Source organism: Rhinoderma darwinii, chromosome 3 (assembly GCF_050947455.1).
Source record: "Rhinoderma darwinii isolate aRhiDar2 chromosome 3, aRhiDar2.hap1, whole genome shotgun sequence".
In the NCBI taxonomy this organism is placed as follows: domain Eukaryota; kingdom Metazoa; phylum Chordata; class Amphibia; order Anura; family Rhinodermatidae; genus Rhinoderma; species Rhinoderma darwinii.
This window is the reverse complement of record NC_134689.1, coordinates 243,920,990-243,935,043: the sequence shown is the minus strand read 5'-3', so window position 1 is coordinate 243,935,043 and position 14,054 is coordinate 243,920,990. Positions and strand designations below refer to the sequence as shown.

Genomic DNA, 14,054 nt, shown 5'->3' with positions numbered 1-14,054 from the left:
ATAGAAGACTCATAGCTATGAGTCCACTGTATTTACATTCAATAATTGACGGTCGCTGTGTATACAGGCATCATTGGGGATCAGTGGAGCAACACTTTCCTTGTGAATACATACATCTTCTGTGTCGTTTGGTATAATAGCTGTCCACGCATCTCCATGACTGCTCAAAATTTGTGCTGCTGCCAGGCTGAGGGGGCATGATCACACTGCAACGTCTGTCAGCACAATGCATACAGGAGCCGCTTTCCTCACTTCCCACAAAACATTGCAGCCGGTAATGACAGCGGGCATCCCACTGACAGCTACAGATCAATGTCAAATGAGACAGTGAAGGAAGATGGTACTTATTAGTTCTAAAATTTATATATATATATATATATATATATATATATATATATAGAAGTTCTTTACTTGTTGATACGGATAGAGGCTTTTTTGGTGGGTAGATAAGACCGACTAGACCCGATATCCCTAAGGCCTCACTCACACGAGCGTGGCGTTTTTGCGCACGCAAAAACGCGGTGTTTTGCGTGCGCAAAAAACACTTAACAGCTCCGTGGGGCATCAGCATATGATGCGCGGCTGCGTCGTTTTCGAGCAGCCGCCATCATTATGACACTCCATTTGGATGTTTGTAAACAGAAAAGCACGTGGTGCTTTTCTGTTTACATTCATCCTTTTGACAGCTGTTGCGCGAATCACGCAGTCCGCACGGAAGTGCTTCCATGCGGCATGCATGGTTTTCACGCACCCATTGACTTCAATGGGTGCGTGATTCGCGCAAAACGCCGAAAGAACGGACATGTCGTGACTTTTTTTCAGCGGACTCACGCTGAGTAAAAATCACGGACATGTCTGCACAGCCCCATAGACTAATATAGGTCCGTGCAACGCGCGTGCAAATCACGCGCGTTGCACGGACGTTTTTCCCGTTCGTCTGAATAAAGCCTAATAATGATGTCACACGAGAGGAGAGCAGTGGGAAATTGCCGACATGGAAGTAGAGAGTACTTTGGCTGGCCACGGGAGCGTGTGCGCAGCAGACGAGCGGAAGAAATATGTATACCAGAAACGGAATGGTATACGGATTTCACATGACAACTGTCATAAGGCAATTTGTTTACTGGTGGTATACGGCTTAGCAACGCAGTATAGGGAGGGTCATTTACTGTTTTCAATGCAAAAATTGGTTAACATAATATAATAATAGATCTGATGCAATGATCTCAAATTCAGAAAAAAGTGAAATGATAGGGAATCTTGAAGACATTTCTTTACATAACATAAATTTTATTTCCTGCATTTGTATGTCCTTTGCGTTTTAACACTTCTATTTATTGAAGAAAAAGTTAGTCACTTTTGTTACGTTCTGATCTGTTAAGTTATGGGGACTTACTGTCCAGGTAAAAGGTTGCCGATTTTGTTAATGAGTCCAAACGATATATCCACTTTTCCATATAGAGAGCCAAGTGTCACAGCTACAACTGCAAACCATGTAGAAGGGCTGGCAGGATACACACCACTAAGTACAGAGCTCTGTAAATAAAGAAATTCTTAGAGTTTTAGTTCTGAATTTCAAAGACAGTATGGGAGCTGCTGCCTGACATTGTGCAGACTTTTACATCGTTTGCTAGATCACTTTGCACTGTATCAACTATATGAATATAACTCTAATATCAGAGTAACTTTCATTACAGCATAGGTATATTATCTAGAATTACAATTACTTTATAATATATTCAGCCACTAACTTTTGATGTTGTGTATTAGCTACACAATCAAGTACAAAAGAAAGCTGTTCTAATTGCATAGTATTGATAAATTAAATCGGGTCAAAGAAAAGCAAAAACACAGGGGGCATCAATATATGTTATAAATGCTTAAAAAGACTATGTACACTTTTGAAGCCAATTTTTTTTAATAAATCAATTATCTGATTTTAAACAACTTTTAAATAGATTTTTAGTAAAAAAAAAATGTTTTCACATTTTAAGAAACAGCTTCTATCTATCCTGTATACATAGAAGCTGTATCGTTCCGTCAAAGTTGATTCCGTCAGGTCAGTTGGAGGACCAGCTTTCAACCAAGCCTTCATCACATGTCTCTGACACGAAGGATCCAGCTAAAAACGATCACATCTAAGTTCATGAACTTAGCTGTGATCATTATTAGCTGGATCCTGCATGTCAGAGACACGCTGGACTATATTCACACGAGCCGTCAACACAGCTGACCTGACGGAATCTGCTTTGACAGCGCAATACAGCTTCTATGTATACAGGATACATAGAAGCTGTATCTTAAAAAGTAAAAATAAATGTTAATAAAAATAAATTAAAAAGTTGTTTGAAATCAGATAAAACATTGATTAATAATAAAACAAATTGCTTTAAAAGTGTGCATAGTCTTTAAGTATATATAACATGACCGCCTCATACAATATCTATGTACAACATTAGACTACAGAACATCCTTTGATTACAAGGTTACAGGGCAGAACAGAATTATTCGTCACCTTAAGTGTGATGAGGCGTTTTCTGCAGGCAATCAGCCCAGATAAGTAGAGATGTCGCAAAGCATCACGACCCAATTGTAGATCAATTCCATCAGGTGTCACAGTGAACTGGAAGGCTACAGCCTGGTGAGCTTCTGCCATCTTGTGACCTTCACAAAAAAGGAAATGCTAGATTTTACACAAGTCTAGAACAAACATATAAGATTGTATTCACGCTTTTTGTTTACAGCCAAAAAGGGCTCTGCTGCGACAAATGGCATCCATCGCCTAGACACTCCTTTGCTATAAAAGTATACGTATAATGTTTGAGGTTTTTTTTACTGGATGGCTGTGACTGATGCCCCTGATGGATGCCATGCGTCAGCCATCCATTGCACATAGACTTCCATGGTAAAAAAAAGTGTGTAATGTACAGTTAGGTCCGGAATTATTTGGACAGTGGCATAAGTTTTGCCATTTTAGCTGTTTACCAAAACATACTGAATATCCAGTTATATAATCAATATGGACTTAAAGTGCAGACTCACTTCAATTCAAGGGACCAAAGGTAATTGGACAATTATCTCAAAAGCTATTTAATGGGCTGCATGGGCTATTCCCTTGTTAATCCATCATCAATTAAGCAAGAAAAAGGTCTGGAGTTGATTTCAGGTGTGACATTTGCATTTGGAAGCTGTTGCTGTGAACCCACAACATGAGTTCAAAGGAGCTCTCAATGAAAGTTAAACAGACCATGGTTAGGCTGAAAAAAATGAAGAAATCCATCAGAGACATAGCACAAATGTTAGGAGTGGCCAAATCAACCGTTTGGTACATTCTTGGAAAAGAAAAAAAAGCGTACTGGTGATCTCGAGAACTACAAAAGGCCTGGACGTCCACAGTTGACAACAGTTGTGAATGATCACAGAATCCTTTCCATGGTGAAGAAAACTCCATTCACAACATCTACCCAGGTGAAGAACACTCTCCTGGAAGTAGGTGTATCAGTATCTAAGTCTACCATAAAGAGAAGACTTCATGAGAGCATATACAGAGGGTTCACCACAAGGTGCAAACCATTAATCCGCCTCAAAAATAGAAAGGCCAGATTAGACTTTGCCAAACAACATCTAAAGAAGCCAGCCCAGTTCTGGAACAGCATACTTTGGACAGATGAAACTAAGATCAACCTGTACCAGAATGATGGGAGGAAGTAAGTATGGAGAAGGCTTGGAACGGCTCATGATCCAAAGCACACCACATCCGCTGTAAAACATGGTGGAGGCAGTGTGATGGCATGGGCATGCATGGCTGCCAAAGGCACCGGGTCACTAGTGTTTATTAATGACGTGACTGAAGACAGAAGCAGCCGGGTGAATTCTGAAATGTTCAGGGATATACTTTCTGCTCATATTCAACCAAATGCAGCAAGGTTGATTGGACATCGCTTCACAGTACAGATGGACAATGACCCAAAACATACTGCAAAAGAAACCCAGGAGTTTTTTTTAAGGCAAAGAAGTGGAATATTCTGCAATGGCCAAGTCAATCAACAGATCTCAACCCGATCGAGCATGCATTTCAGTTGCTTAAAGAGAACCTTTCACCTCCCCATACATGTGCAGCATGTAATGGGCAGGGCGGAACAAACCCTGGGGCACTTTACATTTATTTTCTACCCTCCTCTGCTATTTAGATATCGGCGCTGTTATATTTGGCGCCCGATATTTAAATAACCCCCTGGGGCTGAGTACTGGTTACTATGCCTGTGACACTGTCCAATCAGATATGGACAGTGTTACAGCAAGAGCGAGGATAGAAGAGAGAGAGTGTGTGCGCATGCTCTCACTCGTCAGCTTTCAAGATCAGTCTTCTGCGCGCGCGCTCTCATCTCTTCAGCTCCTGCGAGAGATCAGTGTTGTACTTTGTCTGCTGATCTGGCTAGGGGGCGCGTCACTGCTACAGACAGTGTAAGAGCTGGGGAGCGCTTGCACCATCCGTAGCAGAGACACGCCCCCCTGCCAGTTCGGCAGAAGCCTGATCTTGAAAGCTGAAGAGTGAGAGCGTGCGCTCGCGCTCGTGCACACTCTCTCCTCTATCCTCGCTCTTGCTGTAACACTATCCATATCTGATTGGACAGTGTCACAGCCATAGTAACACGCCCCCTTGCCAGTATCGGGCGGAGGAAGGTAGAAAAAAAAAAGTAAAGTGCCCCAGGGTTTGTGCAGCCCTCCCCATTACATGCTGCACTCAGCTGCATATGTATGGGGAGGTGAAAGGTTCTCTTTCAGACAAAACTTAAGGCAGAACACCCACAAACAAGCAACAACTGAAGACAGCTGCAGTAAAGGCCTGGCAAAGCATCACAAAGGAGGAAACCCAGCGTTTGCCTGAAGTCTGGAATCCATGGACATCACCAGTCATTGCCTGCAAAGGTTCTCTACAAAGTATTTTAAAAAAACAACATTTTATTTTTGGTAATGTTAATTTGTCCAATTACTTTTGAGCCTCTGAAATTAGGAGGCTGTGTAGAAAAATGGTTGCAATTCCTAAACGTTTCACAGGATATTTTTGTGCAACCCCTTGAATTAAACCTGAATGTCTACACTTCAATTGCATCTCAGTTTTTTAATTTCAAATCCAATGTGGTGGCATGCAGAGCCAAAATCATGAAGATTGTGTTACTGTCCAAATAATTCTGGACCTAACTGTATATGTTTTTTATTGCATGGCATGAGATTGTTTTTAATTGGTATCATGACAAATTGTATAACTTAACACAATTCAAGAAAACGTAATGGTGGACACATTGCGACACCCCCTTTGTACATTAAAGCCCACGGCAGCGCTGCCTACACATTTAATTTTTTCCTTTAGCAGCCACAATATATTTTCACATGCTGGCCATTCAAATGAAGACCATGTAATAAATAGATGGGCCAGGTCTACCAAAGCAAGAGTCGTTCTTTGTTAGTAGCTCTGATATGTAGGTTAGAGTAGGGTCCACAGCAGAGTACCCACTCTATGACAGTTTAAAAGCTGAGAAATCTGACATCTCTAACAAACCATTGCTTATATCAATGAAAACATATATGTAGATCTATTTTTTTTGTAATGTAAGATATTAGAAGCTAATTGGAATTTTATAAATCATACAGTATCCATCATTCTATATACTATACACTAGAAAACAAGTCAATGTACCCTGCTATATAACACAAAGAATATGTTAAAAATTTCCTCCTAGGCAGTCTATATATTTTAGCAGCAACACAACTTGTAAATTTATCCTCGCATGGAACCCTTGGATGAAGCCCAAGTAAGTGAAAGGTTACAGAGAAACAAGACTTCAGATTCAAAACAGACTAGGTGAAACAAGACAAAAAAAAAAAGAGAATAAAAGCAGCTGGATATATATTTCAGAAAGGACTATATTATCAATATATAGAAGTAGAATCATCTACAATTTAGTCCAAAGGAGGAATGGACACTTGGAGCTTTCCATGCTCCTGCAATAAACACAAGGATTCTTAATATTTCTGAAAGTGACCTTCTAAGTATCCTGTTATTGAAGCAATCATTCGAGCAGCACAAATACAAAGATTTTCTCTGTGATTACTGGGATACCTTTTCTCCTCTAAAATTGTTCTTATTATAGTACACATAAGGGGGGACTGATGGACCACAAAATAACCAAACTACGACAACCCTTTTCTTGAGACCTCCAAGTGGATGGTTTACAGCGTTCCCTGCTTTGGACAAGCCTTACTTGTTAGAAGGCCCTCTTGACAATAAGCAGGTCAAAAATTGTCCCCCTGCTGGACCCCCCAGCGATCAGCAGTAATCTGAGGGGAAACTTGGCAGCGCCACAACAAGGAAAAGTAAGCGTTACATAGTGCCCAGTCACATGAATAGGTTGTCTGTGTAATGCAGAACAGGACAGGTCCTCCAGAACGAGAGATGCTCTTTGTAACCGCTCTCCACTTTGACTAAGAAATAAGGATCCTGAACTGAGGACCTCCCTCTATTAATTTAGAATTTCCTAATTGGGTGTATGAAAATGAAGTTTTCTAAACTGGACAATACTTTTAAGCCAATTGCCGGTGGTCTTCCTGCTAGGAGATTCAAACCCTATAGTTTACATAGCACTGACTTAAGTTAATTTAATACATGGTAATTTTGAGTCCTACAGAGCAAGTCACTTTTTGGATCTCTGCTCTAGCTAGTGTCATGCCCATGGCCACGGGCCGTCAGGCTCACTCACCTCCTGACGGCCACAGCCATTGATCTGTGAGTGCTGGCCCCCATCTCCTCCTCAGGAGACGCCAGCGCTCACTTCCGCCGTCATCTGAAATACAACGTTCAATTGTTAGGGATACCATGGTTTATTGTTATTACCATGATACAATATAACCTTCCGCAAAAGTCGGTAATCTATAAGAAATAATACTACCTCCAGAAATATACATTAGCAATACTTTCCATACTGATCTTTACACCTAAAAAGATTATGCAAAATCTCAGTGATCAAAAGACTCTTAGGCCCCCACACACGGCTGTAATTATGGTCCGTAATTACTGATGAAATCTACGGTCGTGTGCATGGGGCATCAAGAAGTGCATTATTCTTGAAGGAATGCAATGTTTGTAAATAGAAGGGTGTTCTACACTATAAACATCATTACAATAAAGTAATACTCAAGTTAAACAAAGGTCAATTTGACCAGGGAACAGTTTATCCATTGCAAAAGGTGAACAACTAGACAAAGTTACAAACAGCCATACAAAGTTCATTATCAACTAGGTCAAAGTTTTATGCCATTAAGATAATATAAAGTGACAAATTTTGACAGATAACAAAGTGCAATTTGTGTATAAAACAGCATTTTTCAATAGGATACATACAGTAGCATGTAACAATACAAAAAAAAAAAAGAAATCAACATCCAAACAATATGCTATAGAGAAAAGTCACAGTAGGAACCCACCTGTAAATCACACTTTTTCAGGGATCCACAAGTTAATACACAAGCATAGACACACAGCTATGCAGCTGCTGCCTTCCGTCCTCTGTGTCCTTCAGCCTCAAGTGCATGTGTATTTGTGGAAGTCCCAGCCAAAAACCAGCCAGTGTAACCTGAGCCCAGAACAGAGTTGCTGCATTTATACAGGCATAAGGAAGGCCTGGGAAGTTATGACATTAAATGGAGTGGAAGAACAGGTATTAGGACAGTGATAGCAACTAAACAGAACTTCTAGGCAGGTCTTCTAGTAAAATATTGCTTGTGTATGCTCTGTTAGGGTATGTTCACACGCAGTGACCAAAAACGTCTGAAAATACGGAGCAGCTCCTGATTTTCAGACGTTTTTGTAGCAACTCGCTTTTTTTGCGGCGTATTCAATGGAGTCAATGAAAAACACCTCCAAAAACTTCCCAAGAAGTGACATGCACATGTATTTACTTTGTACTTTTCCAAGGTGAAATTGCATTTATGTTGATAGGAAACAAATACCAATGTTCAATTCTTTTAAAAATTTGCAAAGGTGTTGGTGACTTTCTAAAAGCAACATTATAAAATCAGAGAAGAAATGACTAGTGCTCACATCAATACATAAACACAGTTCAGCCATAAAATGCAAACTAACTGACTAATATTATGTAGGTCCAACTCATGCCGCCAAAACAGCTCTGACCCGTCGAGGCATGTCCTGTGGTATCTAGCACCAAGTTGTTAGCAGCACATCCTTTACGTATTGTACATTACAATGTGGGGCCTCCATGAATCGGACTTGCTTTTCCAGCAGATCCCACAGATGCTCAATCAGAATGAGATTTGCAGGTAGGTGGTATGTGTAAAAGTAACATTCACATGAATGCCACGACCCATGGTTTCTGTAATGACAGGGTAGGGAGACAGACTGTTGAGCCCTAATCTACCCGCCACTGAGTCCCTGCCTACTTGCACGGCCCGTCCTAGGCGACGGCGTACAACTGGGCGACGGTCCCTACGCTTAATATGTGCATGACAGACAAACAGACAACGGTACACAGAAGCTAAGGGAAATGGGGCAGTTGCCCATGGCAAGACCGTGAGCAACAAGTGTAGTGAACGAGCCGAGTCAAACCAGGAGTGTACGAAGTACCAAACGCAGAGCAGGAGCGTAGTCAGTAAAGCCAGGGTCAAAATGAAGCAAGGTCAATAATGATAGCAGGAGCAGCAGAGCCAGGAAACAGGAAAGAATCACAGGCAGAGACAAGCAGGAAATGAAGGTATAAATAGACCGAGGGCGGGAGCTAGAACCGTCTGGCGAGGCTGTGATGGTTTTCCCACTCCTGAGCCTACCAGCTTGAGTGGTAGCAGATCGAGTCACTCTATCAGACTTATGAGCAGGTGCAGACTGATTAACCACGGGCGTCGACACAGAAGCTGTGTCTGGCAGATCCTTTACAGTACCCCCTCTTTTATGAGGGGCCACTGGACCCTTTCTAGGTGGACCTGGCTTATTGGGGAACCGAAGATGGAACCTCCTGAGCAATACCCCAGCGTGAACATCCCGGGCGGGTACCCAAGTCCTCTCCTCATACCCGTATCCTCTCCAATGGACCAGGTACTGGAGGGAGCCATGGACCATCCTGCTGTCCACAATCTTGGCCACATCGAATTCTATGCCTTCAGGGGTGAGAACAGGGATCGGAGGTATCCTCTAGGTAGCCAAGGACGTGGAGCAGCGTTTCAGAAGGGAGGCATGAAACACGTAGTGTATTCGAAAAGACGGGGGTAACTCCAGTCGGAAGGAGACAAGGTTAAGGACCTCAATGACCTTGTACGGCCCTATATACCGGGGAGCAAATTTTTTGGACCGGACTTTAAGGCGCAAATTTTTTGAAGACAGCCACACCAGATCCCCGACCACAAACAAGGGGTTAGCAGAACGTCTTCCATCTGCCTGAGTCTTTTGTATGCTCTGGGACGCGTCTAGGTTCTTCTGAACCTGGGCCCAGACTGTGCACAGTTCCCGATGAACGACATCTACCTCGGGATTGTTGGAACCACCAGGTGAAACAGAAGAGAACCGTGGATTAAACCCAAAATTACAGAAAAAGGGGGAGACCCCTGACGAGTTACTAACCCGGTTATTAAGGGAAAATTCGGCGAGGGAAATTAAGGAGACCCAATCATATTGATAGTTAGAGATAAAACACCTTAAATATTGTTCTAGAGACTGATTAGTCCTCTCGGTTTGGCCATTAGTTTCAGGATGGAAGGCCGAGGAGAAGGACAGATCAATCTCCAACTTTTTACAGAAAGCTCTCCAAAACAATGAAACAAATTGTACCCCTCTGTCAGAAACTATATTGACAGGAACCCCATGGAGACGCAGGATGTGTTTGACAAACAAGGTAGCTTATGTCTTAGCATTGGGTAGTTTCTTGAGGGGCACAAAGTGGCACATCTTACTGAAGCGGTCTACTACAACCCACACAACCGACTTGCCTTGAGATGGAGGCAGATCGGTGATAAAATCCATGGAGATATGGGTCCAAGGTCTCTGGGGAATGGGCAAAAAACATAGTAAGCCCGCTGGTCGGGACCTGGGAGTCTTGGACCTAGCACAAATTTCACAAGCGGCGACGTAGGCCTTAACGTCTTTAGGCAACCCAGGCCACCAATAGTTTCTGGTAATGAGGTGCTTGGTACCCAGGATGCCTGAATGGCCAGATAGTGCAGAGTCATGATTTTCCCTGAGTACCCTTAGCCGGAATTGCAGGGGAACAAACAGCTTGTTCTCAGGAAGCTTCCCGGGAGCTGAACCTTGATCAGCCGCAATTTCGGAGACTAAGTCAGAATCAACAGAGGAAATGATTATACCTGGGGGCAAAACACAAGCAGGATCTTCCTCCAAAGGAGGGCTGGCCATGAAGCTACGCGACAGTGCATCAGCTTTAATATTTTTAGACCCAGCCCTATAGGTGACCAAAAAGTTGAATCTAGTAAAAAACAACGCCCATCGAGCTTGTCTCGGGTTTAGCCTCCGGGCAGATTCTAGGAAAACCAGATTCTTGTGGTCGGTTTGCGAGTAAGATCCGTAAGAGGCTTAGCAATCACCGAGAAGTTAGCAATAAATCTCGTGTAATAATTAGCAAACACAAGGAAGCACTGTGACGCCTTCAGGGAGGCAGGTTGGACCCATTCAGCCACAGCCTGAACCTTGGCAGGGTCCATGCGGAATTCATTAGGAGGGAGGATTTGACCCAAAAATGGTATCTCCTGCACCCCAAACACACATTTTTCGGTTTTAGCAAAGAGTTTGTTTTCCCGAAGGGCCTGGAGCACCTTCCTGACATGCTCAATGTGGGATGACCAGTCCTTGGAAAACACAAGTATGTCATCAAGGTACACTACAAGAAATACCCCCAGGTAGTCTCTTAAAATCTCATTTATGAAATTCTGGAAGATCGTGGGAGCATTAGGGCATTGGGCCCCCTGAACCTGATTGAAGAGATCAAGAATCAAAGGAAGGGGATACTGGTTCCTTACAGTGACCTTATTCAAGTTTCGGTAATGGATGCACGGCCTAAGACCACCATCCTTCCCTACGAAGAAGAAGCCAGCACCTACCGGAGAAGTAGAGGGGCAAATGTAACCCTTGGCCAGGCATTCCTGGATATGCTCTCTCATGGCTTCACGTTCGGGACAAGAGAGATTAAATATGCTACCCTTAGGGAGCTTAGCTCCTGGTACCAATTCAATTGCGCAATCGTATTCTCTATGAGGAGGTAACACTTCGGAGGCCTTTTTAGAATAAACATCAGCGAAGTCCTGAATAAACTCAGGTAGAGTGTTCACCTCCTCAGGAAGAGAAATAAAATTAACAGAAAAACATGATGTCATGCATTCATTACCCCATTTGGTAAGATCCCCAGTATTCCAGTTAAACGTGGGATTATGCATCTGCAACCAGGGAAGGCCTAAATTCAAATCGGATGATAATCCCTGCATCACCAGTAGAGAGCACTGCTCCAAATGCATGGAGCCAACAAGGAGTTCAAAAACAGGGGTATGCTGTGTAAAATAACCATTAGCAAGTGGAGTGGAGTCGATACCCACTACCGGGACAGGTTTAGGCAAATCAATCAATGGCATAGCTAGAGACATAGCAAATTCCACAGACATAATATTAGCAGAAGACCCTGAATCCACGAAGGCACTGCCGGTAGCAGACCTACCCTCAAAAGAGACCTGAAAGGGAAGCAAGATCTTATTAGGTTTCATATTTACGGGAAATACCTGTGCGCCCAAGTGACCTCCCCGATGGTCACTTAGGCGCGGAAGTTCTTCCGGCTGCTTATTCTTACGCCTAGGACAGTTGTTCACTTGATGCTTGTCATCCCCACAGTAGAAGCAGAGACCATTCTTCCTGCGGAGCTCTCTACGTTGTTGGGGAGACACGGAGGCCCCGAGTTGCATTGGTTCATCCAAGTTTTCCGTGGAAGAACGAAGCAACGGAACCTCGGGAGCCATCATGGGGGAGCCAGAGGAGAAAGCACAAAAACGTTCAAGTCGTTGTTCCCTGAGACATCGGTCAAGACGTACCGCTAAAGCCATAACCTGATCTAGAGAGTCAGAAGAGGGATAGCTAACTAACAGGTCTTTCAGGGCGTTCGACAGACCCAATCTAAACTGGCACCTCAAGCCAGGGTCATTCCACCGAGAAGCTACACACCACTTCCTAAAGTCAGAACAGTACTCCTCAACGGGTCTCTTACCCTGACGTAAGGTCACTAGCTGACTCTCGGCAAAGGCAGTCTTGTCAGTCTCGTCATATATGAGCCCGAGAGCAGAAAAAAAAAAGATCAACAGAGGAAAGTTCAGGGGCGTCAGGAGCCAAGGAGAAGACCCATTCTTGGCGCCCGTCCTGGAGCCGGGACATAATTATACCCAGTGGGGCCTTAGACGGAAATAGAGCCTACAAGTCTCCCGAAAGGAGAAAAAAAGTCTTCCGGTCCCCTGAGAACCGGTCAGGCAACTTGAGGTGGGGTTCAAGAGGTGAAGTGGGGGGCACTACCAGGGTAGCATCACGCTGGTTGCCCCTCTGAGCCAGGGCTTGGACCTGTAGGGAGAGGGCCTGCATTTGCTGAGCCAGGGTCTCAAGGGGGTCCATAGTTGTGTCAGGGACCAGGGTAGAAAAGGTATATGGGCCTGTGATTATGTAATGACCGGGTAGGGAGACAGACAGGTGAGCCCTAATCTACCTGCCACTCAGTCCCTGCCTACTTGCACGGCCCGTCCTAGGCGACAGCGTACAACTGGGCGACGGTCCCTACGCTCAATATGTGCACGACAGACAAACAGACAAGGGTACACAGAAGCTAAGGGAAATGGGGCAGTTGCCCACGGCAAGACCGTGACCAACAAGAGTAGTGAACGAGCCGAGTCAAACCAGGAGTGTACGAGGTACCAAACGCAGAGCAGGAGCGTAGTCAGTAAAGCCAGGGTCAAAATGAAGCAAGGTCAATAATGATAGCAGGAGCAGCAGAGCCAGGAAACAGGAAAGAATCACAGGCAGAGACAAGCAGGAAATGAAGGTATAAATAGACCGAGGGCGGGAGCTAGAACCGTCTGGCCAGGCTGTGATAGGTTTTCCGACTCCTGAGCCTACCAGCCTGAGTGGTAGCAGATCGAGTCACTCTATCAGACCTAGGAGCAGTTGCAGACTGATTAACCACGGGCGTCGACACAGAAGCTGTGTCTGGCAGATCCTTTACAGCTTCCCTACAGAACATTGCCCAATACATCACACTGCCTCAGCCGGCTTGCCTTCTTCCCATAGTGCATCCTGGTGCCATCCTTCCACAAGAATGATATGAACACGCACCCAGTCGTCCACATGATGTAAAAAAAAAACATGCTTCATCAGACCAGGCCACCTTCTTCCATGGCTCCATGGTTAAAGTCTGATGCTCACGTGCACATTGTAGGCACTTTTGGTGGTGGGTAGGGGTCAGCATTGCCACTCTGAACGGTTTGCAGCTACGCAGCCCCAAATGCTGTGTGTTCTGACTTCTTACTGTCATAGTTAACCTTAGCTTCTCACATGCATCCCTGAACCTTGGGCACTCATGCCCTGTCACTGGTTGGCTTTTCTTGGTCCTCTTTTGGTCGGTACTAACCATTGCATACCAGGGACACCCCACATGACCTGCCGTTTTGGAGATGGTTTGACCCAGTTGTCCAACCCCCATAATTTGGACCTTTTCAAAGTCGCTCAGATCCTATAGCTTGTCCATTTGCAGGTTTCTAAAAAATCATCTTCAAGAATTAACTGGTCACTTGCTGCCTAATATACCACACCTCTTCCCAGGTGCCATTGTAACCAGATAATTAATGTTATTCACTTCACTTGTCAGTGGTTTTAACCCCTTCCCGACATTTGACGTATGGTTACGTCATAGCCGGGTAGGGGAAGTATGGAACAAGCTCACGGAGTAAACCCGCTCCATATGATGTGTGTCGGCTGTTACAGGCGGGTGTTACAGCCGACACTTCACAGTAACGAG

General features: G+C 44.2%; 1 protein-coding gene across 2 annotated transcripts in view; it reads right to left on the bottom strand.

Annotated features, from left to right (window-relative positions):
• CPT1B (carnitine palmitoyltransferase 1B) overlaps positions 1-7,572 on the bottom strand; it is a 40,437-nt gene extending 32,865 nt beyond the window's left edge. The window contains exons 1-4 of one of the 2 annotated variants that reach the window (XM_075855125.1): positions 7,483-7,572; positions 6,759-6,842; positions 2,516-2,664; positions 1,397-1,536 (exon numbers count right to left, since the gene is read on the bottom strand). In XM_075855125.1, coding sequence (XP_075711240.1) covers positions 1,397-1,536; positions 2,516-2,656 — 281 coding nt within the window. In that variant the 5' untranslated portion in view covers positions 2,657-2,664; positions 6,759-6,842; positions 7,483-7,572. The remainder of the gene's footprint in view (positions 1-1,396; positions 1,537-2,515; positions 2,665-6,758; positions 6,843-7,482) is intronic. The other variant, XM_075855124.1, reaches the window with a different exon arrangement.
• Positions 7,573-14,054: the final 6,482 nt, after the last annotated feature.